The sequence below is a fragment of the Branchiostoma belcheri genome, unplaced genomic scaffold (assembly GCF_001625305.1).
Source record: "Branchiostoma belcheri isolate BF01 breed outbred unplaced genomic scaffold, Haploidv18h27 scaffold79, whole genome shotgun sequence".
Taxonomy (NCBI): Eukaryota; Metazoa; Chordata; class Leptocardii; order Amphioxiformes; family Branchiostomatidae; genus Branchiostoma; species Branchiostoma belcheri.
Genome location: NW_017804453.1, coordinates 176,995 through 204,742, shown reverse-complemented (window position 1 = coordinate 204,742; position 27,748 = coordinate 176,995). Strand labels below are relative to the sequence as shown.

The window sequence follows — 27,748 nt, the reverse complement described above, 5'->3', positions numbered from 1 at the left end:
TCTTTCACCTTCACGCGTTACTTTGCCAATATTTTTATTCTCCAAGTCAACATCACAAACACGGCATCACACTTCCTTAATCTCCTTCCTTCCCTAACAAATGAGGCTATAGTCTTGAATAGCAATCTCTCAGGAATACCGTCTACTTTGTAGATATTGACATGGTAACTGCACAAGTTTTTGAGTAGTTAAGTCATGAACATATCATAGCGGGTGGGATATACCACTTACCCAACATAAGTGAAATATAATACCAACTGTCCACTCCAATCTTGACTTTCGATTTTGCCTTGTTTGTAATCGAAAGCTCTCAAATTTGATTTTAATCTCGAGTGATAAGTTAGTCATACACGCGCAATGGATACACCCCTGGCCCAAAAGGCCAATATGAAAACCAATGTCTTTAATGCATGAACTTTTATTCAAAACTGTTTCTTTATTTCACTCTTCTGGACTTTGATAGATAAACCAAGCGTTATCAGACAGGTTCGTTTTCTCTCCCTTTTCATTGACCACAATCTCTGTCCTGACGTACGTGTGTCTGATTGTGACTCGTGTTTTTCTCAAGTTAATCTCAAAATCAACTTTTGTTGTTGTTCATCACCGTGCACGTACTGCATTTGTTGGCAAATAAACACTGAATAGCTTTCCCCGTCAGAATGTCAGAAATGGGGACGAGATGCATGGAGGAGAAAATGTGTTTACCTGTGCGTCCGGTGTCATCTCAGTGTTTGAACAGTGTTTTTACTACTTAAAAGTAAATTTCTGGCACCACTACTCCAACCACAATTTCATCCAATAATTTATCACATTTTTTATTTTTCTTAATACGTCATTCAAGGAAATTTACAAAGGTACAGATAAAACGATTTAAAGGAACAACTCTGAAAACTGCGTCCGATGTACACATGCACTTTTCCCATTCATGCATGCCATTGGCATACAGATCTAGATATTTTTTTAAAAAGTAGTCACTACCTGATAAGTCGACAAACTGTTTGTAATGCATTGGGTGTATCCACCAAATGTTTGCTCATTTGTAATTGTGTATCACTGATCGAGTCAATCGAGCAAGAGTGATTCCATGTTAAAGCAGTCAAACTTTGCCCTGAAACTTATAAACAGGACACTAGTAATGATTTCAATCCCCAATCCGCGTTCATCTGCCTGCTTTCAATGAACCGATAAAATCAATTCCTCTACATGTTTATATTTGTAACCGATTTGCAGACAGCAGTTAGTTATAGTCTTTCATCAGCTCAAATTACACAGACATAGGTCACATAAGACGATATGTTTTCCGGATGTTATACGACTAAACTTTAATGTTTTTTAGATTAAAAATACAATGCCTACCTTGCGATTGACCCGAGGATGGTTGAACTGCCCCCAACCATACAGTCACAAAAAGAAACACCAGAAAAACTGGCGACCGGAACCCAAAGGTCATCCTTGAATCCGTCTTTACTCCATACGATCGAAATACAGAATGAACGGAGTTTGACATGCAGGGAGAAGACTTCCAATATACGCATCCACGTGTGGGCTTATACTTAATTATCAGTCAATCTTATCATACAGATGGCTAACCACTTTTATCATTTTCTACAAGCAATGAATAACTTGTTTACCACCTACTCTAGACACTAGATATTTTGTTTTCTTTGATTAAGTACACTGTGGTTGATTACTTCGAAAACCCCACCAGAGCCTCAGTGCCATTGGTCTGTTGTTGCGACCTGTCGACAGTTTAATACGCAGTGATAGGTCCAGGAAAATGTTGCATTGTGGGCTGCTATCCGGTCGCTATGTGGCGCTGTGACGCCATAACCTGGAGTACGAGTATCTCCAGGCACGGGAACGATGGGGGATAGATACGCATGGAATACATACATAAAGGATTCAAACATTCTACAACGTGGTGAACACACGTCCAAGAATCCAAAATAGATATCCTTAAAATATCTAAGTGGCTGTTTTATGACCTCCTAATCTTCACAGTCTTCAGTGTGCTTGTAGGTTCAGTAGTATCAGCACACATGTACGTATCTACATGCTTTCGAACATTTTATTGCCTTCATCGCAGTTGCTCCATATCAACAAAACGTCCCACCTGATTGTAAAAAGCACATTCTCATCAGATCATGAGCACATATTAGTCTTTGTAAGGTGGATCAGTCTCATATCATGTTTGTATGTTAGATCAGTCTCATATTATATCTTGTTATGTAGCAGATTATACCTTACGTTGCAGTTAAAATTTACGTATAAACCTATTTCTTAGCCGTGTCCAGGTTGTCGCCATGATCACTCAGTGTCTCCCCCGCCATTTCTGTCCGTGGTTGTCGTCATTTGCATGCTCTGCTGCTGAGGATGTTCATTGTTAGCCCTCAATCTGGGAAATTAAAGCGATCGTTAAAATCTATCATGTATTGTAAATGTAGAATTTCATTGTTGTACCGTTTGGGTTTCATTTTTGAACCAGGATAGTGCACGTCTTGTACCATTACCGGTGCGGTCGCTACATTTGACGTTACAGGTGACACTACAGGTGACGTTTGAAGGAAACAGGCCCTGGTATTTCAAGAATGCAGTCAGGTTGTGATCGTACGGCGATCGTACGACGTGTGTGCACGGGCCCTAAGTAATAAAGGGCCTGTTTACTGTTAACTCCGCACAGTTATTTTCACCTTTATAAACAACAGAGGGAATAAATTCGTGAGTGAGTGAGTGAGTGACCGAGTGAGTGAGTGAGAGTGTAACAGAGTGAGTGAAAATGATTTCAGTACCGTCAAGTCATTGTTGTACCGTTTGGGTTTCATTTTTGAACCAGGATAGTGCACGTCTTGTACCATTACCGGTGCGGTCGCTACATTCCTCATAAGTCGTTACACGATGTTGATGCCGCGATATGCTCAAGCAGGTTGTGAGAGAATATAGCGCTGACAAGGATCTAAGACAGCCCTTTCCGTAACAAGACAGGTGACGTTTGAAGGAAACAGGCCCTGGTATTTCAAGAATGCAGTCAGGTTGTGATCGTACGGCTATCGTACGACGTGTGTGCACGGGCCCTAAGTAATAAAGTGCCATGTTCATGCGGGCCTGTTTACTGGGTCATAACTTGTGCGGATAATGAGAAGTACATTTCTGCAAAATTTGCTCTCACCTCTTTTTGAAGTACACAAGAAGTATTCCCACCAGCAACAGGAAACACAGGATGCCGAGAACAGTACCCACGATTGCACCTAAAATTCAAGCACCAAAGTTTGTAAAACATTCTAACGCGTTCTGTACAATTTCAAATAGACCAATTGACAAACCAACAGCTCGCCGCCCAAAACAATACTTCCATAAAGAGTGATGCATCTAAGCACACAAGGCTGCTATGAGATAAAGGGACATTTCAACAACAACAACAACAACAAAGAAAAACATTTTTCCTCACCGGTCCCCAAACCAACTCCAACTTTACTGGACGGTCCAATAGAGCAGGTTCCATCGGTGTACCCTGGAACACAGCCGCACGTGTCCGTGTCCAGCTCATCCAAAGTCGTCTCACAACTGTCACAAGACTCGGGAAAACAAACATCGGAGCCTGAAAACGAACAGAGAAGAAGTTCAAATAAATTGAGGAAATCTCCGTACAGTTCTTTTCACCTTTATAAACAACAGAGGGAATAAATTCGTGAGTGAGTGAGTGAGTGAGTGAGTGACCGAGTGAGTGAGAGTGTAACAGAGTGAGTGAGAGTGATTTCAGTACCGTCAAGTCCCAGCTCCATCCTGAGCCGTCCTATTTGGCAGTGCAGGCAGTGTGGAAGTGCCTGGTCACCAGATTTGGTGTGTCGTCTTCACCAATCGTGTTTCCAACTAGGATCTAAGATCAAAAAGGAGGATTTTCATTTGTTACCCTTATGATATAGTTTGATACGATAGGCACGCAAAGGACCCATAGGTAACGTGAATAAATACATAATACTGACAACTAAATAATTCACATTTTTGTGATTCTTACAGCAGATTCTACCAGCAAATCCCCCCCACCCCATTTAAAGTAATAAGCAATACTTGGTTCATTTAGAGGGTGATATCTCTGAAGGTCGATAGCAGGTATAAAGCTACCCAATTTTAGGGTCATGGCCCATGGACTACAAATGAGCAGTTATTACAGCATATGCTTTCTAGTCTGAGAAAAGCTATATGTGTAATAACTTTCTACGTAGCGTGACAAACCTTCCATAGAGACACAAAATGTACATGTGTACATTGAATATATTCCTACCTGTGAGGCACAGTCCGGACAGCAATGTTAGAGATATTTCAGGGCTGATCCGCCACCGAACCACTTCTGCATGAATGAAGCCAAACAATTGACATGTCAAAGTGTCACCTTTGACATGGGAGTGGCTATAAACAAGTATCACTGCTTGTCTTTGTGTGAAGGAGACAGTATAATGTGATTTTTAATGGTGCATGCAAACTTCGAACTATTGTCGTGCATGTAGTTAATCAAGTATAATTATAGAGGGATAGTGGGGCCATCATCAGATGGAGTTTAACCTATACATTGTCGTAGTGAGATGAACAAAGCCTTGAATACGTGAGTCATGACAAAACATAATATGTAAGTTAGGAGTGTTTATAAACACTCCTTAACTATTACCTATTACTGGCGCCTACGTAATCCGATCGATATCCGGAATCTACGACGATACCCATTTGGGTCACGACAGACACATAGACGACTAACCATTTAGATGATCTTCATAGCTTTATACGAAAAGTAAATAACTTGTTTGCTACCTGCTTTGGATATTCAATGGCTTCTTTTTTTTTTCAATGAAGCACACTTTGGAAACATTGACAAAGCCACACTGCCATTGGTGTATTGATGTGACGTGTTATTAGTTGGCAGTTTATACTGCAGTTCATACTTGTTCTGCATGGCGGCATCAGTGATACTTAATCGAGTCACAAATACTAGTGGCAAACTGATAATATTTGTGTTGCCTGATAAAGACTTCGCCAAAAATAAGATGATAACGACCATAAATTAACGCAAACGGGTAGAAGATCAAGGAACACACTAATGTTGTTTCTTAAAGCAAAATTGAACATGAAAATTTACAATTGTAGGCATTATTAGCCTCCGGTTGTCTACTACTCCAGATATTTCTGTGCGGATTTTTTCACCTCTCCTATCATCTGATACAATCATTGACTTAGCAAAGGTCAAAGCATGCAGTCATCGAAGGTCAAAACAAAGCATGCAGTTATCAAACGTATCAAAGTGCAGTCCATAATGGACTCCATTGTTATTCGGTGACCTCCAGACTGAAGTGGTTTTCCCAGAGTGACCTTAATGGAAGTTAATCCATGTTGTCAACTCATATCGTAAATAAATACCGCCAGTAATCTATGTTTGTACACGGACTTGATGTAGCTGACAGGGTTGACTACATGTGCACTATTTGTAGATTTTGATAAACCTCGAGACAGGTCTGCTAACCTTGACATTTCTGTAATACATTTCAAAGGCTTGATAACCAGGGCTGTTAGTCTGTACATGTATATGTTGACAACAAAAGAAAATCAATGAATTGAATACCAGACCGAAATATGCAATCCGAGGAAAATGTCTGTTATCATCTATAATCTTGAGTTGTCAAAAGAACTTCAAACTCAATGTGTTTTGACGAGCACACATCTACAGACTTGATAAAACAAGAGCGTCACTGCACTGCAAACCGTCACATCGTGGTGGTTTCGCTGGACCATCTTCATATCACTCGAATGTCGTCAGAGGGATCACCCGGATCTTCTGTTTTGCCCTGTGGAGATAGGGGACAACTTGCATTGTGAACTTGCATTGTGATTGCGCGGAGGTGCAGGATGCCATAACTACATAGGGATCTGTGAATTAAACAATAAAATGTTAAGGTTGCAGCGTGACATACTGTACATGTATTTCATTCTGTACCCAATGGCACCGTTGCCTGATCTACATCGGATCTCTGTGTCAAAGGTCTGTAGATAAAAGTTTCAAGGGTTATGTGCACACATAGAGATGACAGAGGCGCGATGCCGCTGCCTAGGTACATAAAACACGCAGAGTAACGTGCGTGTAAATATCTTAAGCCTCGTGTTTGGCCCAACTGTGGTTCTCTAATATCGAGGTATATTGCCAACCTTTGATAAGGGCGCCTATCTGAAGTGGACCTGAGAAAATCAATATGAGATACGGCACCTTATTGGGGTCACTTCATTCTATCTGTACAAGTGAAGACTGTACATGTGTTTTTTTCACATCTCAGTGGTTTATTTGTGTTGCAGTATAAAGCAGAACTTTTGACCTCACCTCTTGAGTAATGTGGTCAGGAAAGCAATTCTAAGGACTTAGAACGACTCGAACACATTTTCATAGATTATCTTAAAAGGTTGCACGAAAAGAACAAAAATTATTGGTATTTTATTCTTTATCTCAACAACGCAAATAAGATCATCTAAACTAAAAAAAAAACATGTTTTTAAAATGACTGAAACTTATTTTCAAGTTCTATTGATGATTTCGAAAATTGAATTTGCAACTGTGTAACACCTTAATGAACCCCGAAAATAAATATTTAGCTTATATTTATAATGTTAGCTCACCGTTTGCGAAGTATCACCGATGTTGTCACAAGTGATGTCATGACGACAACTCCAGCACAGGTCCCACCGACGATAGCACCTGGACAGCAGAATAAGAACGCTTTCGCATTACTTTCTCCTATTTTGTACCATTATCTCATGAACCCAAAGTAATCTCTTCCATGGTACCAATGAACGTAGTCCTTACCGATCTGTGCGCCGGATTCAGCTGGTTGACTGACATTTGTCTTGTTGGATGACCCTGCCGTTGAATTTTCCGTGGTAAACTTTAATGTGAAGACGTGATCCGTGAACCTCTCCCATGTCGCCGTAGTTTGACGTCCTGTGGCGGCCACATTGGGCGTAGTGCCGGGTGTGGTTGTTGGGAGGTTTTCAGTTGTTGGAACATCAGTCTTGGTGGTTGACAACACGGTGGCAGATGCTTTATCGGTTGTCCTCGTGGGTACTTGGTTTGCAGTGGAGTCAGTTGTGGGTGGACCAGTCAGCTGGGAGGCCGTTGTGACGGGTGTCGTGGTAGGAACTGGCGCAGTCGTAGGGATCTCAACTGTGGTTGCCTTGTCTGAGGAAGCACCGGTAGAAAACGTTTAATATTATGACAACCCTTTTCAACAAGAGTTAATCTCTCATTTGACTGAAATTTGTACGACCTGACTTGAGAGGCCAGAAGTAAAGTACTAGTAATCAATGATATTGATATCAATTCTTCCCCTCAAAGGACATACATGTATTTTATACCTTTGCAGTTTATCATAATGATAGTTTCTTTGTTTTCTCAGTCTAAACTTTCCTGTGAATTAGAACGTTAAACTGAAGATGTTAGTACAATTAGTGGCGACTACTTTCGACATGACTGGACTGTGTCAATCCTGTCATTCTTGACAAAAAAATAAGATTCTCCATGTGTGTTTGAATAGGCATGAGGTAGAAGCTAGATATCTTGAGTAAAGCTGACAGGAAGAAGACAGACGGATAAAACTCACCGTCGCATCCCAGGAGCTCTATCCTCATCTTGCAGGTGACATGGTACGTCTTGACGACGACTCGGATGTACCGAGTCGTAAGTACAAGGTTAAAGTCATTCTGTACAACTGTGTCGTTGTCTGTGTTCCCAAGGAAATCCTGTAGAAGATAAGACAATCAGAGATGAAACGTGAAAGTGCAAATGTGTTGCTTGTAGTAGTAATAGACTGGTAGTGTGCATCAAATGTATCATTGCACTATGGTATGGACAACGTCAGCCACACATCCACCCCGCTTACAAAATGAATAATTTGTAAGGCCTTTTTAAGGGAATGAAATGGAAGAGATTCAGCATTTACCGTTGCAAATTGAGGCCTCCATACATTTGGAGTACTGGCAGTTTCTACTTGAAATGTTTCCACCCATCCATCTTCAAAACCCTGCGTTTGAATGCCGGTCACGTGCCTTTCAGTGCCAAAGTTAATCTGCGGGAAGACAAGGACCAATTTTCTGACACAATGATACCAAACTGCTTGTTCGTTTACAGAAATATACATAAAAATCAATGATCGATGCTTTATTGTATTGTCATTTTCATTGTATATACCATTATAGAAGATATACATGTAGGCCATATAATTATTATCATAGTATGTCTACACTGTTAAATATCCGAGAATGGGCTGTCTATTGAAAGATTTAGATCTCAACATCAGATTCTTTTCATCTTACGAGTACTAACCAAGACGACATACTGACCTGAAGATATTTTATTGGTGTAATGTCTGGAACCCACCAAGCTCCATTACCATTAAGACGGCCCTTCCATGGTTCATATCCAGGCTGTACAAAATGGGTTAACATTTGGGTGTCTCTGATGTTGCCGTTTTCAATACCAAGGGGGGAGTTGCAGACGGTTGAGGATGCTGAAAACAGGAGTACACGTACTGAATATTAGATATAATGTTACATCCTTTTAGCATTGTAATGTGCTTGAGAGGAGAGAGTTGCATGTTCTTTCCGTGTTTTGTGCGTTTTCAGATGCCAGTTACAGTCGACAAAACGTTTTGGAATATTTGGTTCTATATTAATCACTGCAATTATTCACAGCTTGATAACACGTTCTTACGTCAATACATACGAAGTTATTTCTTGTTTGCGTGGTCAATCTGGTGCTTTTCACAATTTTAGAATTCAAATTAAGCATGCAAGGAGAGACGGCCCTAGTGGGTGAAAGTGTACTAGTGATATTGCTTATTAAGGTTTGAAACTTTAAGGTGATTTTGTATAGCTACCCAATTGACTCCGCAGCATCTTTACGTGTACTTACCCCTGTATTTAATGTTTCCAGACCGCCCGATTGAAAACCTGGGATATACGACGGCTATGACAACCAACAAAAGTTTCACGATCCCAGACGTCGCCATCTGAAAGATTGACTCTGCGCGACGTAACGTTCCAATGAAGCCGTCTGTAGGCTGGTTTAGCCTTTTCAAACGGCCAAACAATGGTATATCCAAGGGATTTCTGGCAACGCCAAGCATAATATAACTAAGTTATGTATTTTTCTCAATAGATATCTACACCAAGTTGATCACAGTAGACTAATGGTAGGTGACCGATTAACCCTATTCAGACCGGGGGGGGGGGCTTTTGAGGGCCGCGCCAACTTTCATCCCAGACGAAATCCCTGAACGCCTTGCGCTAGAACCATCAATTTGGTTAATTTTCCTAAAATGTATCTGGGAACAATTTCCTTTTAATTAGATAACTTAATGCATTTTTGTGTTGCCAAGGCTACGGGTTTCTGACAGGCAGGTTGTGAAAAGTTCAGTAATTTTGGTTTAAACATTAAAATTTTCTGGGTTTTAAATTAAATTACACTTCCACTACAGATTAGGTCGGTAGGTTACCGGTCACCCCTATATAAGCCCTTCCCCACCGGCCACCACACCTGTCCAGTATGGAGCCGACAGGTCGGAGATGTTATTTGTTTCATCACGACCTGAGATAACCTGGATGAAATCATCATTATGAGGTATTGCTGTGACGTGTTATTAGTTGGCAATTTATACTGCAGTTCATACCTGTTCTGCATGGCGACATCAGTGATATATACATGTACTTTCCCCACACAAAGGTACAATCACGATAACGGGACGCCTTTTCTTCACCAAACGCGCGCCTTCCCCAAATAGGCATAAAGGACAGTGTGTGAAGAAGTTTTAAGTCCTCTAATGTGTATAAATCAGTGTGTCAAGTGTCAACTGTATTTTCTAACTAATACTTTTGAGAGCGTTCTTGCTTATCTATCCATTCTTTTATTGAATCACAAATACTACCGGCAAACTGAAAATATTTGAATTGCCAGATAAATACTTCACCAAATATGTTCACAGCACACAGATAGAAGATCAATGAACACACATAATGCTGTCTACTTAAAGCTAAATTGAACATGCACTTAAATTTATAACTGTAGGCATTATAAGACGTCGGTTACCTACTACTCCAGATATTTCCGTGCGGATTTTGTCACCTCTTCCATGTCTTCTATCGTTTGATACGTACAATCACTGATTTAACAAAGGCCAGGGGTCATCTCATGCATGTAGTAATGAAACGTATCAAAGTGCAGTCAATAATGGTTATTCGGTGACGTCGACCCCCACACTGAAGTGGTTTTCCCAGCATGACCTTAGTGTTATTCGAAGTTAATTCATGGTGTTAACCCATATCATTAGCCAATAAAGCCAGTAATCTATGTATGTATACAGACTTGATGTCGATGATAGGGTTGGCTACATATTCATGTATCGTTACTACTCTCTTTTGTGGATTTTGATAAACAGGGTTGAGCCAGGTCTACTAACCTTGATATTTCTTCAATGGATATCAAATGCTTACTTACCAGAGCTATTAGTCCCTAAATGTTGACAGCAAAAGAGAATCAATAAATTGAATACTAGCTAATGTCAAATATACAATCCAAGGAAAATGTCTGTTATCTGCTATAATCTTTCAATCTTCAGTTTTTAAAAGAACTAAAACTCAAAGTGTTTTGACTTTCACACATCAATCTACTTAGACTAAGTAAAACAAGAGCGTCACTGCACTGCAAACTGTCACATCGTGGTGATTCCGTTGAGTTTGACCATCTCATATCAGGCGGATGTCGTCAGAAGGGAGCACCTGGCTCTTCAGTTTTGCCCTGGGGAGAAATGAGACAAGTTGCATTGCGATTACGGGCGGGATTCACGTTGCAAACTTTGCTGGGTGGGATTGGGGGGTAGGATGTTGTAGCTACATAGAATCTGTGAATTAAACAATAAAATGTTGAGGCTGCAGAGGGACATCCTGTACATGTATTACCTTCCTTCACTTGATGATATGTTATAAAGGTAGCATGTTCAAAGAATGAAATGTCAGTTATTCCTATAGTTCGTTCACATGTTACTACATTGTTAAATCGTCCAATGTCTTGTTTTTACTATATGATAATTTTGAACTTCACCCTCTTTTGACATGTAACGTGTAACGTCTACCTCAAGTGTCTTTCTTTTGAATATTAAATAATGCGATTTCTTTCATGTGACAATTTCTAGCGCTTTAGCATGATCATGTTCCTATCAACACGCCATTACCAAACCCTTTGACAGTTGTTTTAATCAATTAATTCTGTAACCTATGGCACCGAGGGGGCACCGTTGCCTGATCTACATCGGATCTCGGTGTCAAAGGTCTGTAGATAAAAGTTTCAAGGGTTATGTGCACACATGACAGAAGCACGCTGTCGCTGCCTAGGTATATAGAACACGCAGAGTAACGTGCAAATATCTTAAGCCTCGTGTTTGGACCAACTGTGGTTCTCTAATATTGAGGTATATTGCCAACCTTTGATAAGGGCGCCTATCTGAAGTGGACCTGAGAAAATCAACATGAGATACTGCACCTTGCGGATGTCACTTCGTCCTATATCACCTATATGTACAAGTGAAGACTGTATATGTTTTTTTCACATCTCAGTGTTTTGTTTGTTTTGCAGTTTAAGTCAGAACTTTTGACCTCACCTCTTAAGTAATGTGGTTACGAAAGCAATTCAAACTACGACTCGACCACAGTTTCATAGATATATTATCTTTAAAAAAGTTGCACGAAAAGAACAAAGAATTATTGGTAGTTGGTAGTTTATTCTTTATATCAACAACGTAAATTAAATATCTAAGCTTACAGAAAAAACGTTTTTGAAATGACTGAAGCTTATTTTTTTTGGTTCTACTGTTAATTTGAAAAAAATGAATTTGCAATTGAAATTGTATTACCTTGACCCCAAAAAGAAATATTAAGCTTATAAGGTTAGCCTACCGTTTGCGGAGTATCACGGCTGTCGCCACAAGTGATGCCGTGACGACAACTCCAGCACAGACCCCGCCGACGATGGCACCTGAGCAACAAAATAAGAACGCTTTTGGATTACTGTCACCAATTTTTTTACCATCATCTCATGTACACAAAGTATTTTCTACCATGGTAAGAATAAGCGCAGTCCTTACCGATCAGTGCACCGGATACAGCTGGTTGACTGACTTCCACAATTGGCTTGTTTGATGACTCCATCAAATCTTCCAACTTGAAGGTAAACGTCGACTTGGAGACGTAATCCGTGAACCCTGCTGGATTTGTGCTTGTGGTTCCGGAATTCGTTGTGAATTGAGCTGAATCAGTGTGGTGGTTTTCAGTCCCATGGGCAGTTGTGTGTTCTGTTGACATATCGTTGACAGATGTGGTCACATCGTTAGATGTTCCTGTCTTCTCCGATGTCGCCACAGTTTGACTACTTATGGTGGTTGCTTTAGGGGTAGAGCCGGGTGTGGTTGTCGAGGGGTCATGAGTTGTAGGAATATCAGTCGATGTAATTACCAACACGGTACTGGGTTCTTTAGTCGTTATCGTAGTGGACACTTGGGGTGTGGAGGAGTCAGTTGTAGGTGAATCAGTCGTCTGGGAGGCTGTTGTGATGGGTGTCGTGGTTGGGGCTGGCGTAGTTGACAACACGATGGTCAAGGCTTTGGTCGCTGTCGTGGTTAGCATTTGGGGTGTAGATGGGTCAGTTGTAGGTGGGCCAGTCGTCTGAGAAGTTGTGATGGGTGTCGTGGTAGGAACTGGTGCAGTTGTAGATATCTTAACTGTAGTTGCCTTGTCTGAAGGGGTAGAAAGGAGAGTTAAACTTAAGGTATACATGTATCAGGGTGACCAATTTCAAACATTCAGTTTGCTGTTTCCGAACCACTAATTTTCTTTTTAACAAAATCTGAATCATTCCAGTGAAATATGAAGTTGTACCTTCGCATGTGTCTCCGCTGAAGCTGTCAGTACAGTTACAGGAGTAGGAGTCCAGCCCGTCCACACATGTACCGCCATTCTGACATGGACTGGACTGGCAGTCGTCGTTGTCTTGGAGAGGGAGACATTTTAAAGATATTTCAGTCCGAACAGGATAACTGCGTATGATCCTAACTTAACATAATAATATGTGTAGTCAACGTTGATACCTGCTTTTGATATGCTTGACATGTATCAATCATGTCGTTCTTATCACACTGATTCGGTCACAGATGCTGTGAATTAGGAATATGGTATGGGATATGGAGCAGATATCTAAAGAATAAAAGGTTATTACCATCGCATCCCAAGAACTCTATCCTCATCTTCGCGGCAACGTGATATGTCTCGACGACGACTTTGATGTACCGAGTCTTGATTACCGGGTTGAAGTTGTTTTGCACAACTGTGTTGTTGTCTGTGTTCCCAGTGAAGTCCTGTGGAAAATTAGACAACAATGAGAACTGCAAAGTGAAAATACACACAGGCATCAAAACTATAACAAAAATGATATGTCATGTGCGGGCTGATCGCGTATCAATCCAAATCAATCACAAACCTTCCGGATCCCCGCCTTAACAATGAAGCATTTTTAAGTGAAAGAAAACAAAAATATGTATCCCACACTTACCGTTGCAAATGGAGACGTCCATACCGCACCAGTACTAGCAGTTTGTATTTGAAATGTTTCCACCCATCCATCTTCAAAACCTTGTGTTTGAATGCCGGTCACGTGCCTTTCAGTGGCGAAATTTATCTGTGAGAAGGCAAACAGGCACCAACTGGTTGTTATGACTCAGTTATACCAAACTTTGCTGGCCCTTTTGGGGGAAGCAATAAAAAATTCCCTTCAATAATTTGATACTAAATTGTATATACCATTAGAAATATATCAGGAGAAATCTCAGATTACTGGATATAGGATATATCAACATGAATGATTTGCTGTATATCTCATAAGAGACTGCGATGAAAGGCAAAAGATCAATCTTTTAATACTATTAACCAAGACATACTGACCTGTAGATTTTTCACCAGCGTATTGTTATCAGCCCACCAAGCTCCATTACCATTAAGACGGCCCTTCCATGGTTCATATCCAGGGTGTACAAAATGGGTCTGCATTTGGGTGTCTCTGATGTTACCGTTCTCAACACCAAGGGGGAAGTTGCAGACAGCTGAGGATGCTTAAATAATACGTCAATGTATTGAGTGTAAGATCCATAACGCATTAGTTGTTTTTTAGTTAAGAGGACAATCCTGTTTTTCAATTACAAGTTTACTAAACAGAGTTGACAAGAAGTTTGGGAATATATGGCATATGTCACAATTCTCCCAAGGCTTTGTGAGTACTAGTACGAATTTACCACCTAGATTGAAATAGCTAGTAATTTCGTATCTGTGTGATCGTTGTTATATGACAGCTTTTCACAGTGTTAGAATTTCAAGTTTGCAAAGAAAGATTCATGCTGTTTTTAGACATGATTTCAAACATAAAAAGTAATGTAAGCATCAACTTCTGATGACAGGCATCAAACATGAAGGGCTGAAGGATTCTACTGTCGAACTCATTTAGCTACCCAACATTACACTACAGAAATATTTCATCGTGTGCTTACCTCTGTACTCGATGTTTGCAGGACTTCCTATTAAAAGGCTGGGATGTACAAAGGCTGCGACAACGCATAAAAGTTTCATATACGTAGCCATCTTTAAGATTGGCTCTACGCGACTACGCACCTTTAAAGCACAGAGCACACTATTTATACGCTGCGTTTGGTTTTATCAAGAGATTATCCAAGGGGTTTCTGGCAACACCTAGAATGACATTTCTATCAAGTTAGGTATTTTGCAACTGATCTCAGTGGACCAATGATAGCTAAACGATGAGTCTAGGCACCCAAAGCGGTCATCAGAACTAGATTAGTTCCTTATAAAGGATGCCGGCTACCCCTATGTGAGCCCTTCCGCACAGGTGACCACACCTGTCCAGTATGTAGTCGTCAGTTATTAGTTTTGTCACGACCCGAGATAACCTGGATGAAATAATCAATAGAAGGATCAGCGTGTTTATTGTTAAAACGAGCCGTTGCCAACATCTACGACTCTACGGCCACGGTACAGTATATTGGTTATTAAAATGCTTTAATTGCGTTTCAGAATTCGTGCACTTTGCAAAATCAAATAAAATAGATCTCGGACCTACACGATGCTTGGTAATATATTACGGCCGCCATTTTGAATCTCCCAGCAGTTTGCGTCAGACTGAGGCTAACCTTATCACAGTAACCACATGTAGCGTAACAGTCTTCATAGATTGCGATAATGTGACATGATCACCGCCGTGTCATCACAGACTACAACATGGAAAGAGGAAAAAGAAAAAAAAAGGGAATACTAACATCTCGAACACTGACTTTATCTATTGTAAAGGATAAGATAGTCTCGAGCCCGGAAATATTCAGATGAAAGAAATCTATTAGCACGCCTCCACCCAATCCCCTCAACGCTGTGAACACCTCCCGGAGAAATATTAGCTCCCTGCGTGACTGACTGCATAACTGTGTTACATGCACACAACGGATCAGTCAGGTCATTCAAGGTTTGGTACACACAACATCGGTTGAGCACTATCTTCTGTTATGTCATTTAGGTGAACTATCCGTCTATTCTGCCTCCTGTTGCTGCAGGGGGATATCCTCACTTGGGTTTACACGACTGAAGTATACATATCTGTCGAAAGAACAAAATAATTCCACCGTTACATGACGGTCTGTATCAACCGACTTTTTCAAAGCACATCAATCGCAGTTGCAACCGCACACAACAGAGAGGCAGATGACATTTCTAATATATCATGTTCTCTACTTAATGACAAAATATACATGTAATATTTTCCATCCTACTGCTATAACATGTTTGGTTTCAAAAACTAAATTTGCAAATGTGTAACACTATGTGATATCACGTTTTTAGAAAAACAGAGCAGATAATGTACAATCTTGATGTTGTCTTACCGTCTGTGTATCACGGCTATTGCCACAAGTGATGCGATGACGACAACTCCAGCACAGACCCCGCCCACGATGGCACCTGGAAAACAACATCATATGAAGATCGTTGACGCTTTCTCTATATTCTTCCATTTCTGTACAAATGTCTAAAATCAAGCCCGAAGGCTCAAATGTCGACTTTTTCAAAGCTAATTCGTTACATTAAACTACGTCTTTACCGATCTGTGCTCCGGATAGAGCTGGTTGACTGACTTGCACGCTTGGCTTGTTTGATAACTCAGTCGTAGCTGCCGTTGAATCTTCCGTGGCAGATGTTGACGTTGAGACGTGATCCGTAAACCCTGAATCCACTGTGGATTGAGTTGAACCCGTGGAGTGTCTGTCAGTACTGTGGGCAGTTGTGTGTTGGGTGGACACATCGTTATAAAGAGATGTTCCTGTCTTCTCCGATGTCGCCACAGTTCGATTACCTACGGTGGTTGCTTTTGGGGTAGTGTCAGGTGGGGTTGTGGGAAGGTCATGAGTTATGGGGACAGTCGACGTGGTTGACAATATGGTCGTAGGTGCTTTAGCCGTTATCGTGGTAGGCACGTTGGGTGTAGAGGGGACAGTTGTAGGCGGTTCAGTCGTCTGGAGAACTGTAGTTATGGGTGTTGTGGTAGGAACTGGTGCAGTCGTGGGTATCGCGATTGTGCTTACTCTTTCTGAGGAGACAGAGAGGAGATTTCAATTGAGGAGTATGGTGGCGTCCTCTTCAAACAAAGCATTTTACTCTTTCAGAACCACTTATTTTCCTTTGAAAAAGACTCCAAAGTACATTGTACCTTCTGACTTGATGTTTACTTAACATATGTTTATATCTCTACGTTTAAGGACTAGCACTTGGAAGTAGCTTCTTTGTGTTCTTAAATGAATGTCCCAGATGAAGCTGTACATGTACCTTCGCATATGTCTCCAATGAAGTCGTTGGTACAGTTACATGAGTAAGAGTCCAGCCCGTCCACACATGTGCCGCCATTCTGACATGGATTCGACTGGCAGTCGTCGTTGTCTTGGTGAGGAAAATTGTGAAGGTAATTCTGTCAGAATGACTACTTATGACCTTAATTTTACGTATAGTCAAAGCTGAGGTGTACATGTACATTCTATAAAGCAGAGAGGACACAGAAAAAAGGGTGACAACTTACTATCGCATCCCAAGAACTCTATTCTCATCTTTGCAGCTACGTGGTATGTCTCGACGACGACTTTAATGAACCGCGTCTTAATTACAAGGTTAAAGTCATTCTGCACGACTGTGTTGTTGTCTGTGTTCCCAGTGAAATCCTGTGGAAAATAACATTGACAACTGTAATGTGAAAAAATCAGGTAAAACTGAGATGATGTCACCTATCCACTGTGCAGACGTTGTAAGCATCAAAATCCTAGCCTGGTCCCCAGCCTTGTTTGTACAGTTTACGTCCGTTACACCGGTCTATCTCTGCCCGTAACTGTTGGGTCTCAGATATCAGAACATCAATATCGACTGCCTATGCTTATCATTACCTTCGCCAAGAAGGTTATGTTTTCAGAGGCGTTCGTGTATGTGTGTGTGTGTGTGTGTGTGTGTGTGTGTGTCTGTCTGTAAACACGATAACTTGAGAAGGCCTTGATGGATTGTCTTGATACTTGGTAGGTGGGTAGGTCTTGATGAGACCTCAAAATGATTAGATTTTGGACCCCCTAGCGGCTTGTTATGGTACTGCAGCTGAACTTCCGGTTTTGATATCTCATGATCTAGACATGCTATGGTGATGAAATTTGAATGGTAGGTAGCTCTTATGCTTGTGAAGAAGTGACGTGAGTTTGGGCCCCCTAGCTGCTTGCTATGGAACTGCAGGGATATATTCTTGAAAACATTAAAAAGAGGATAACTCAAGAACCGGTTGACGGATCGTCGTGATTTTTGGTATGTAGGTAGCTTACGTGATGCTTAATACAATTATGTGACAATTATGCAAATATGGGTGTAATTTGCATAATTTATGGGGAAATTCTATAAATCAGCTGCATTCCATGATAAGACAATTGAAGCTTGTGACATTGGTAATTGACAACGAGAGAAACACAGGCAGATATTGATTATGTTAATAATGAGTTAATTTGCATAATTAATGAAAAAATTATAATTATGTAATGATAACTGTCTGGAATTTCATACTTGTGGTATTTTAAAGTTAATTTGAGGTGAACATCAATAAACATAATTTATTCAAATCAGGACCTCATTCGCATAATTTATTAGGAAATACTAGAATGCATTGTTTGTTATTACAAGACTGTCTTTTGGTCGAGATTATGATAAAATGATATAATTCATGAAAATTAGGTTCCTATTTGTTAGATCAGGGGGAATAATCTATTGTATAATTTGTCAGTCATAAAGATTAACATCATTTGGCGAAGGTATGAGATCGTGGAACTCTAGTTGCACATACATTTACCATAATTAAACGGAAAAAGACTTATCCCACACATACCGTTGCAAATGGTCGGTTCCATACTAGCGAACCAGTAGTGGCAGTTTCTATTTGAAATGTTTCCACCCAACCATCTTCAAAACCTTGAGTTTGAATGCCGGTCACGTTCCTTTCAGTGGCGAAATCAATCTGCGGGAAGACATTAACTAGCCTTTACGATACAATTATATCACATTTTGCTTTCAAACAATTCACAATTCAAGTATACGCCATCAGAAATAACGTTATTGGATACATAATGCTTAGGTCACAATTCAAGAAAGGGGCCCGCTCGGCGCGTGTTCGGCGTGTTTTTTGGCACTACCGAACGGGACCTGGACGGAGACCGGCGGGCTTCCCGACGGCTGCCGGCCTATTTTTGGCCCCGCGCGGTCGCCGAATCGATTTTAACTCAGAGTTAAAAACACTTCGGGCCCCGTTCGGCGAAATACGCCGAAGCGACGCCGTAACCTCACTGCCCGGGACCCGTCGGGCGGCCGAACAGGCACCTGCCTAAGATTATGACGTCACATGTGCTGATCAGTGCATCAGATGGTTAGGAAAAGGGGGTTATAGGGAGCATATATAAACTCCTGCCTCAGACTACGTCGCACAGTTCACCACGTGTGTGTTACATCGTGTACTTGTGTGTGTTACACCTTGTATTTGTGTGTCAGAATGTCGGGAAAACAGCCGGCACGGCTCTCTTGCCAACTTCATAAAACAGATCATAACAGGAATAGAATGTGTCTCAAATTATCTCTTGTTACATCATATGCCTTCGTAATGAAATGGAATCAGAAGTTATTGGCATTTATTTTCAGTCCAAATTTCAACAGAAGTAACGATATTCAGTGGTTTTATTGCTCAATAGCAAGGAGCTGCCACGGCACACTTCCTGCGTCACTGCTGAAGTACTTCCTGCGTCACTGTTGAAGTACTTTCGAAAGTAGGCCCTCGGTTACTTTTGCGACGCACCAGTTCTGCCTGCCTCTCTTCTTCAGCTACCAATGCCAGAAGACCTACATGTAGGTTGTCACCAATCTCAATCTCAGACGGGATTGTAAGTTGTTTGCAGGTTGCACTGAACGCTGCATCGCCAACTTCAGTCTACTCTTTACTTGACGTGTACTCTTTACTTGAAGTGAACGGTAGCAGGCAGTGCAGCGCTTATATATGTACCTGCTCAAAAACACGAGAGGAGCCCGTCGGGATCCCGCCAGGAACCCGCCAGGGACCTGACAGCTGCCCGGCCGAACTGTAAGAGCCGGTCGGCACCCTACCACACGCCGCACGGGTCAAGACGGGCGACTGACCGGGCACCGGACGGGTCCCTGACAGAAACCGGCCGCAAAAGTTTATGAATATTAATGAGAGCCGCCGGCCGGAGCACAAGCAGGCCCCGACAGGGAGCCGTAAAGGAACATTTAATGTGACCCTGACAGTACGGCGCACGCTCGGCGTCATGACGCCGGCCGGCGTCTACGCCGAGGACATGCCGAACGGGCGCCGTTTCAAATGCGACCTAAGCATAACAAAGCATAGGATAAAAGTTGAAAAAATGACATCTTACTTACTAACTAAAGCCTATTAATACTGACCTGGAGATATTTCAACGGCGTGCTGTCTGGCTGCCACCAAGCTCCGTTACCATTCAAACGGCCCCTCCATGATTCATATCCAGAATTTTCGAAATAGGTTGACATTTGCTGGTCTAAAATGTTACCGTTCTCAAGACCAAGGGGGAAGTCGCAGACGGCTGAGGATGCTGAAAACGGCACGTAATATCAGATCCAATATTGCATTCGTATATGTTTGTTATGTGTCTGTTAAGTCTTGACCTGTACCTAGCCCGTCGTGGCATGAATGTACAATAAAGGTATTTCATCAATCCTCTGCACTAGAATGAAACCTCTGTACTAGAATGTATAGTGTGGCATATCCTTTCCTTTTCGACAAGAATAGCTTTGTGATCGTAAGTACCAGGTAGAGTCGACAAAGCCGTCTTTATATTTGCTTTCATGTTAATCATTGCAATTCTTCACATTATAAGATAATGTTCTCATATGATAAGGCACTAATGGGGTACGTACAGTGAAACTTTTGGGAAATGTCTAGTCTGCGTGGTTGTTTTGATGGCAGGTTTTTGCAAGATTAAAATTTAGCTCAGCATGCAAAGAGAGACCTGTGTCGTTGGTGTTCATCTTATTGTGATAGAATTATTAATTTTCATATGGAGGCCCTAAAGCATGATTCATGTTAAGGGTTCAAAAGGTGAATTTATGAAAGTTCTCTACTGCACTTGCAGCATGTAACGTACCTCTGTACTTGGTGCTTCCAGGAAATCCTCTTGAAAAGCCAGGATATACCAAGAAAACTGTGACAACAAAAAGTTTCGCGATCCGAGATGTAGTCATCTTTGAGCTCACCATTATGCTCAACGTAACGGGTTAAAATGAAGCCAGGGGCTTTTAAGTTATCGTCTGACAAGATCTAGAGTATACAGTATACTATACTATACACAATGGGTTTCTGACAGCACCTAGCATGACATCAGTATCAAGCAAGGTATATTTGAAGTAACAGATATCAACACGAAGGTGAAATGATGATAGCTAAACGATGAATCCAGACAGTCGGGACTGTAATCAGAACTAGATTAGGTCCCTGCATGTTACTGCATTCCCCTATGTGGGCCCTTCTGTGTTCAGTATGCAGATAAGGATAATCAATTCAATGATCAGCGTGTTTATACTGTTAAAGCTACCTGTTCCAGTCTCCTTGCCAGAGTACAGAATACTGCAGCTGGTTGTTAAAAATAGAGATAGGATACATGTATGTACGAAGCTTGTTAATTCTTAAATACTTATCCTTTAACTTCATAGTTTATGATCATATGATGATAATTGCTACGTCACTAGATATATTATAGTATCACAACGCCACATAGCGATAGAATAGCGCAATGCAATATTTCTCAGATATACTGTACATAAAGCACTGGGCCGTCATCGTGTGGTCGGCTTCATCAACATATATTTAATTTATCCAATAATAGTTTGAATTTATTAATGATATGACTCAGTGTAAAAGATTAAAGTTAATCGTTTTCTCTTCTTCAGAGAATATATGATTTCGTTGCTGAGGACGTTGATAACTACCTAACAGCATGAATATACATAACTTTGTACTCGTAACTTCCTGTCATTACCTCACGTGTAGTGTGCTTAGTATAATCCATTTTGATAAACAGCAACAGCCGACAGTATCTAGGCTTTCTAGCTCTCTTTCCCTTTCTCATTTCTAGACAAATTCGTACGTATACACATGAAGATACATCCGTTATAGCTTAGTGTCAGCTTTGTATGGAAAATGTTTTATTTAAAAAAGTTGGTATAAGGAAAATGATTTCGTTTAGAGACGGAAGGGTATTTAAGCTATGAGCTTGGACAGCACTTAACCTTCACCCACTTCATCATCGTCATAAACACTAGAACATCTTGCAAAGCAATAGCTTACTACGTGATACATGTACACGCTGGTAGATCAGTTAGTTTTTGCTGTATCCACGCTTGGCAATACATCATCTATCTGTTAAACCGATTAAGTTCTGATCATGATATGCGTATGTCATTTAAGGTATCCATTCTGCCTTTTGTTGCTGCAGGGGGAAATCCTCACGTGGTTTTACACGACTGGTGTTTCTATATCTGAGAAATGAAGAAAGAACTCCATTGTTAACCCTAAAATGCACCAAGCATAGTTGCAACCATTCAAATTATATAGAGGCAGGTGGTATTTCTCATGCCTCACATTGTCTTTTGAATATATAACCATTTCATCCTATCGTTATAACGTTTGATTTAGAATATATTTGCAACTGTGTAACAACACTATGTTAAATATCTAACGAAAAATTTAACTTTGTGGGTGATGATAATCAATTAAACTTCAGGTTCTCTTACCGTTTATTGAGCAACGCGGTTATTACCAGAAGCAATGCTATGACGATAAGTCCAACACAGATCCCACCAACAATGGCACCTGGACAAAAAATAGGAAAAGGAGAACCTTCTCAACATTTTTGCACTAATCTTGGTACGATATATCTATTTTCCCCCAAATTACTCGCTACCAATGAATAATCCGTTCTTACCTATCAGTGCGCCGGATACAGCTGGTTGATTGTCTTTTGGCTTGTTTGATGACTCAGTAGTAGCTGCCGTTGAATCTTCCACTACAAACTCTGGCGTAGAGGCGTGATCCGTGAACCCTGAATCCACGGTGAATCGAGCTGAATCCGTGGAGTGTTTTTCAGTACTGTGGACAGTTGTGTGTTGGGTTGACATATCGTTAGATGCTCCTGTAATCGCCGTAGTTTTACTACTTACGCTGGTTGTTTTGGATGCGGTGCCAGGTCTGGTTGTTGGGAGGTCGAGAGTCGTGGGAATGTTAGTCGACATTGTCGTGGTTGGCACTTGGGATGTCGGTGCGTCAGGTGTAGGTGGACCAGTCGTCTGCGAGGCTGTTGTTATGGATGTTGTTGTAGAAACTGGGGCAGTTGTAGGTATCTCAACTGTAGTCAACTTTTCTGAAGGGGTAGAGAGAATTTAGAAGTAGGAAATACTAATATCTGGTTTCCTCTATAAGTGTATGCCTACAGCGTTTACGCGCACGGATTATCACGTGAGAGTTTCGTAAACTTTTTGAAACCTTGTATTAAAACATTATAAACACTGCTGTAAAGAAGGAAGCTGTACCTTCACAGGTGTCTCCACTAAAGCTGTCAGTACAGTTACATGAGTAGGAGTCCAGCCCGTCCACACATGTGCCGCCATTCTGACATGGATTCGACTGGCAGTCGTCGTTGTCTTAGAGAGGAGACAAAGTTCAAAGTTATTTTAAAAGTTACAGTGGACAGGGTGTTCCTAAAACATAACGTTACCTATAGTCAAAACCGATGTCTCCTGCAAACAATCTATAACAATTCTATAATTTCGATCAAATGGAAGATGAAGTCGGGCACAGATGCTGTAACGTTATATTATGACTATGATATTGGATGGGATGTAGGATATATCTTAGGCAGACGGGAAGAAAAAAGACGGCTGTAAACTCACCATCGCATCCCAGGAACTCTATCCTCATCTTGGCGGTAAAGTGATATGTCTTGACGACGACTTTAATGAACCGAGTCTTAATAACTGGGTTGAAGTAATTCTGAACGACTGTATTGTTGTCGGTGTTTCCAGTGAAGTCCTGTGGAAGGAAAGACAACTGCAAAGTGAAAATACACATATCGTCAAGTAACTGGAAACAAATTGATGTTGCTTACCCAACCTGCTGGTCGTGTGCACCAAGATTTATGTTGAGGACAATTCCCCCATGGTATATATGGTTGCCATCAGATATTGATCAACCATAAACCCACCCGACTACAGATTGAGCCATTTTGCAATTGATAGAAAATTAAAATATGTGCCCTACACATACCGTTGCAAATGGAGACGTCCATACCGAACCTATACTGGTAGTTAATATTTGAAATGTTTCCACCCATCCATCTTCAAAACCTTGTGTTTGAATGCCGGTCACGTGCCTTTCAGTGGCGAAATTTATCTGTAGGAAGACAAAGAACACCAAACAGTCTTTATGACACAATAAATATCGCACTTTGTTAGCTCTTTTATGGAAAGCAGAGGTCAAGAAATAGAATTTATTACATAATTTTTTCTTCACTGATGTCCTGCTCATTTGCAAATATAGTAAGTATATATATATATATTAGCTATAGGGGCCGGGTAAATATCCCGATTATCTAGATATACATGTAGGACATAGTAATATGAACAGTTTAAATCAATACTATTATATAAATCTCAATGTATTATCTCACTAACCAAGACGTACATACTGACCTGTAGATATTTCACCAGCGTGCTGTTGTGAGCCCACCAAGCCCCATTACCATTAAGACGGCCCTCCCATGGTTCATAGCCAGGATGCGCATAATGGGTCAACATTTGGGTGTCTCTGATGTTTCCGTTCTCAATACCGAGGGGGAAGTTGCAGACAGCTGAGGATGCTGAAATCAGTAACGTTGCATACATGCAAAGAAAGTCAGACCCATATGACACAAGCATGGTGTTCAGTATTAGGGATGCTGAAAACAGCACTCATATATGTACTGAATACTAGATTTAATGTTGAACAGTATGTCATTTCAACTGTGATAGAGACAATAGTGTGGTATATCCTCCTTTTTTCTGGCAAGACTTTAATAATTCCAAGTTGCAACAGTTGAAGATACATGTATACATACACCTTCTCTTTTTGTTATAAAATGATTGCCTGGCTGTTTAAACGACAAACAAAATGATGTTACTATACATTACCTTACTTTTGTTTATTTTTTTAATTATGTATATTTTTTGTGAAATATGACACCTTTTTTGTTAAATAAATGATTTTTGCCTTATTATTACATTAACAACTGTTTAAACGACAGACAAATGATGTGACTTAACATTCCCATACTTTTGTTATTTTGTTTATTATGTATACTTTTTGTGTTGATTTCTGCATACTGAATAAAGCTGGGTAAAATATATATTTTTAAATCTATCCCACAATCGTGCTCTTGCCTGTTCGTACTCTGAGATGTTGCTATGCAATTGCCATTTCATTTCATATCATATTGCCATATCAAGTATCACAGCGCCACACAGCGACAAAATAATGAAATATAACACTGTAACCGCCATGAACAAAAAAACAATAACAACAAAACGGCCGCTAGAATATGCTCGGACTTGGCAAATATCTCCACATTTTTATACACTGTTGGTGAATGAAAAAAAAACAAATATCTTCCAATGGATTCTACGACACGATGCTTTCGGTAAAGAAGATGGATTCAATTTGATTTTCATTGACAATATGATTTCATTTCTGCGGAAGGCTTTGGTAACTAAATAACAGCATGGGACCTTGTAACTTCCTCCATTAAGTTGTATGATTGAAATATGATTAAGATGCTCTCCTCTGATAAAGAGCAAACAGTATGACTATTTTCTAGACAAATACTTGCGAATCTATTGTAGCTTGGTTTTATCAATAGTCCAGAAAAAGTAAAACAACGGTAAATAATCTCAAGACAAACAAGCATATCAAAAACAACTGACAACATCTTTACTTCCACCCCATTTCCTCATCCTGGTGAATACTTGAATCTACCTAAGCGACATTAGCTAACCGTGTAATTGGCTGTATAAAAGTTGTACATGTACACACTTGTAGATCATTGTTTGTCTGGCATGTACTTTGGACCCTCACCTTCCCGCTGCCCTCTGGTTGAACCACAAAGGCAACTTGTATCGCCTTAGCCCGGTCAGGCATGCTCAAACGTGCAGCTCGACACGTACACTCTAGTGCGGTCAGATTCATCCTAAGCATTCGACACGCCACGTACTAAATTGAATGTATTTCGGACAGATTTCATATGCAGTTCAATTTGCTCCCCCCCTAATCCTTGTACCTTGACTCTTTTCGCATAACAGTTTGATTTTTTTGTTGGGTTCATGACCATATTTGGTATACACTAAAATCAGTGAAATGGCATATATGGGCGCCTCAATATGAAACAGTAGGTGTAATAAATACACATCTTTCTTTTCTTTCACTTTTCGATGAATGTCAAGTTGGGGACAGTGGAAATTTTGTCCTCAAGTACTAGTGAAGAATCTTCGGTCACTTTTGCGAAAATCTTATTGGGATTTTATTTGAAAGAAGCCCATTTGCTCTCAGAATTTCATGTACCGTGAAAACGTAGTGACTCTGGTCTAACTAATACCCCCATTCCACTTAGACGGCGCTCTCACGGCGCTGTCTCTGCGACCTTTAAATTGGCCAGAGCGCGGAGAGAGCACCATGGTCGCCATGGGAGCGCGATGAGAGCGCGATGCTGAGCGCCGTGAGAGCCGTGAGTGGCGCTCTCACGGCGCTACTAAGTGGCGCTCTCCGAAGATGGCGAACATAATCTTGATTAAATTTTAGCAACAGACCAGTGGTTTATGATTACAACTGTGGCAAGCAGAATTTCTGATATCAGATTTATATCAGCGCCGTGTAAGTGGAATGTATAAACGTATTTGAGCCTTATGGACCAATGGCATGTCGATAGTAGATAATTACGAAAAAGTCAAACTGGGCGTTCTATGCTGGAATTAAATTTATGACATTACCTCGAACAATTTTGGGTAGCCTCCTTAGCATGTCCAACGACTGGGTATTTGGGGAGCCTTTATCATGCGCTTTTTCCTTTCTGGCATATCTCTTCTTTTAGTTTCAGAGTTCTTTTGCCCGTCAAACGTAGCCGGCTAGGCCGGCAAAAGAACCCCGTAGTCGTTGAGCCTGCTAATGCTTAGGTCACAATTCAAGAAAGGGGCCCGCTCGGCGCGTGTTCGGCGTGTTTTTTGGCACTACCGAACGGGACCTGGACGGAGACCGGCGGGCTTCCCGACGGCTGCCGGCCTATTTTTGGCCCCGCGCGGTCGCCGAATCGATTTTAACTCAGAGTTAAAAACACTTCGGGCCCCGTTCGGCGAAATACGCCGAAGCGACGCCGTAACCTCACTGCCCGGGACCCGTCGGGCGGCCGAACAGGCACCTGCCTAAGATTATGACGTCACATGTGCTGATCAGTGCATCAGATGGTCAGGAAAAGGGGGTTATAGGGAGCATATATAAACTCCTGCCTCAGACTACGTCGCACAGTTCACCACGTGTGTGTTACATCGTGTACTTGTGTGTGTTACACCTTGTATTTGTGTGTCAGAATGTCGAAGAGCAAGGGAAAACAGCCGGCACGGCTCTCTTGCCAACTTCATAAAACAGATCATAACAGGAATAGAATGTGTCTGACATTATCTCTTGTTACATCATATGCCTTCGTAATAAAATGGAATCAGAAGTTATTGGCATTTATTTTCAGTCCAAATTTCAACAGAAGTAACGATATTCAGTGGTTTTATTGCTCAATAGCAAGGAGCTGCCACGGCACACTTCCTGCGTCACTGCTGAAGTACTTCCTGCGTCACTGTTGAAGTACTTTCGAAAGCAGGCCCTCGGTTACTTTTGCGACGCACCAGTTCTGCCTGCCTCTCTTCTTCAGCTACCAATGCCAGAAGACCTACATGTAGGTTGTCACCAATCTCAATCTCAGACGGGCTTGTAAGTTGTTTGCAG

General features: G+C 41.1%; 1 protein-coding gene across 1 annotated transcript in view; it reads right to left on the bottom strand.

Moving 5' to 3' along the window:
• Positions 1-22,504: 22,504 nt before the first annotated feature.
• The window catches only part of LOC109485847, a 30,821-nt gene continuing 25,577 nt past the window's right edge, over positions 22,505-27,748 (bottom strand). Inside the window, exons 25-28 of the mRNA XM_019789519.1 lie at positions 23,623-23,761; positions 23,263-23,373; positions 22,894-23,093; positions 22,505-22,546 (exon numbers count right to left, since the gene is read on the bottom strand). Coding sequence (XP_019645078.1) covers positions 22,505-22,546; positions 22,894-23,093; positions 23,263-23,373; positions 23,623-23,761 — 492 coding nt within the window. The remainder of the gene's footprint in view (positions 22,547-22,893; positions 23,094-23,262; positions 23,374-23,622; positions 23,762-27,748) is intronic.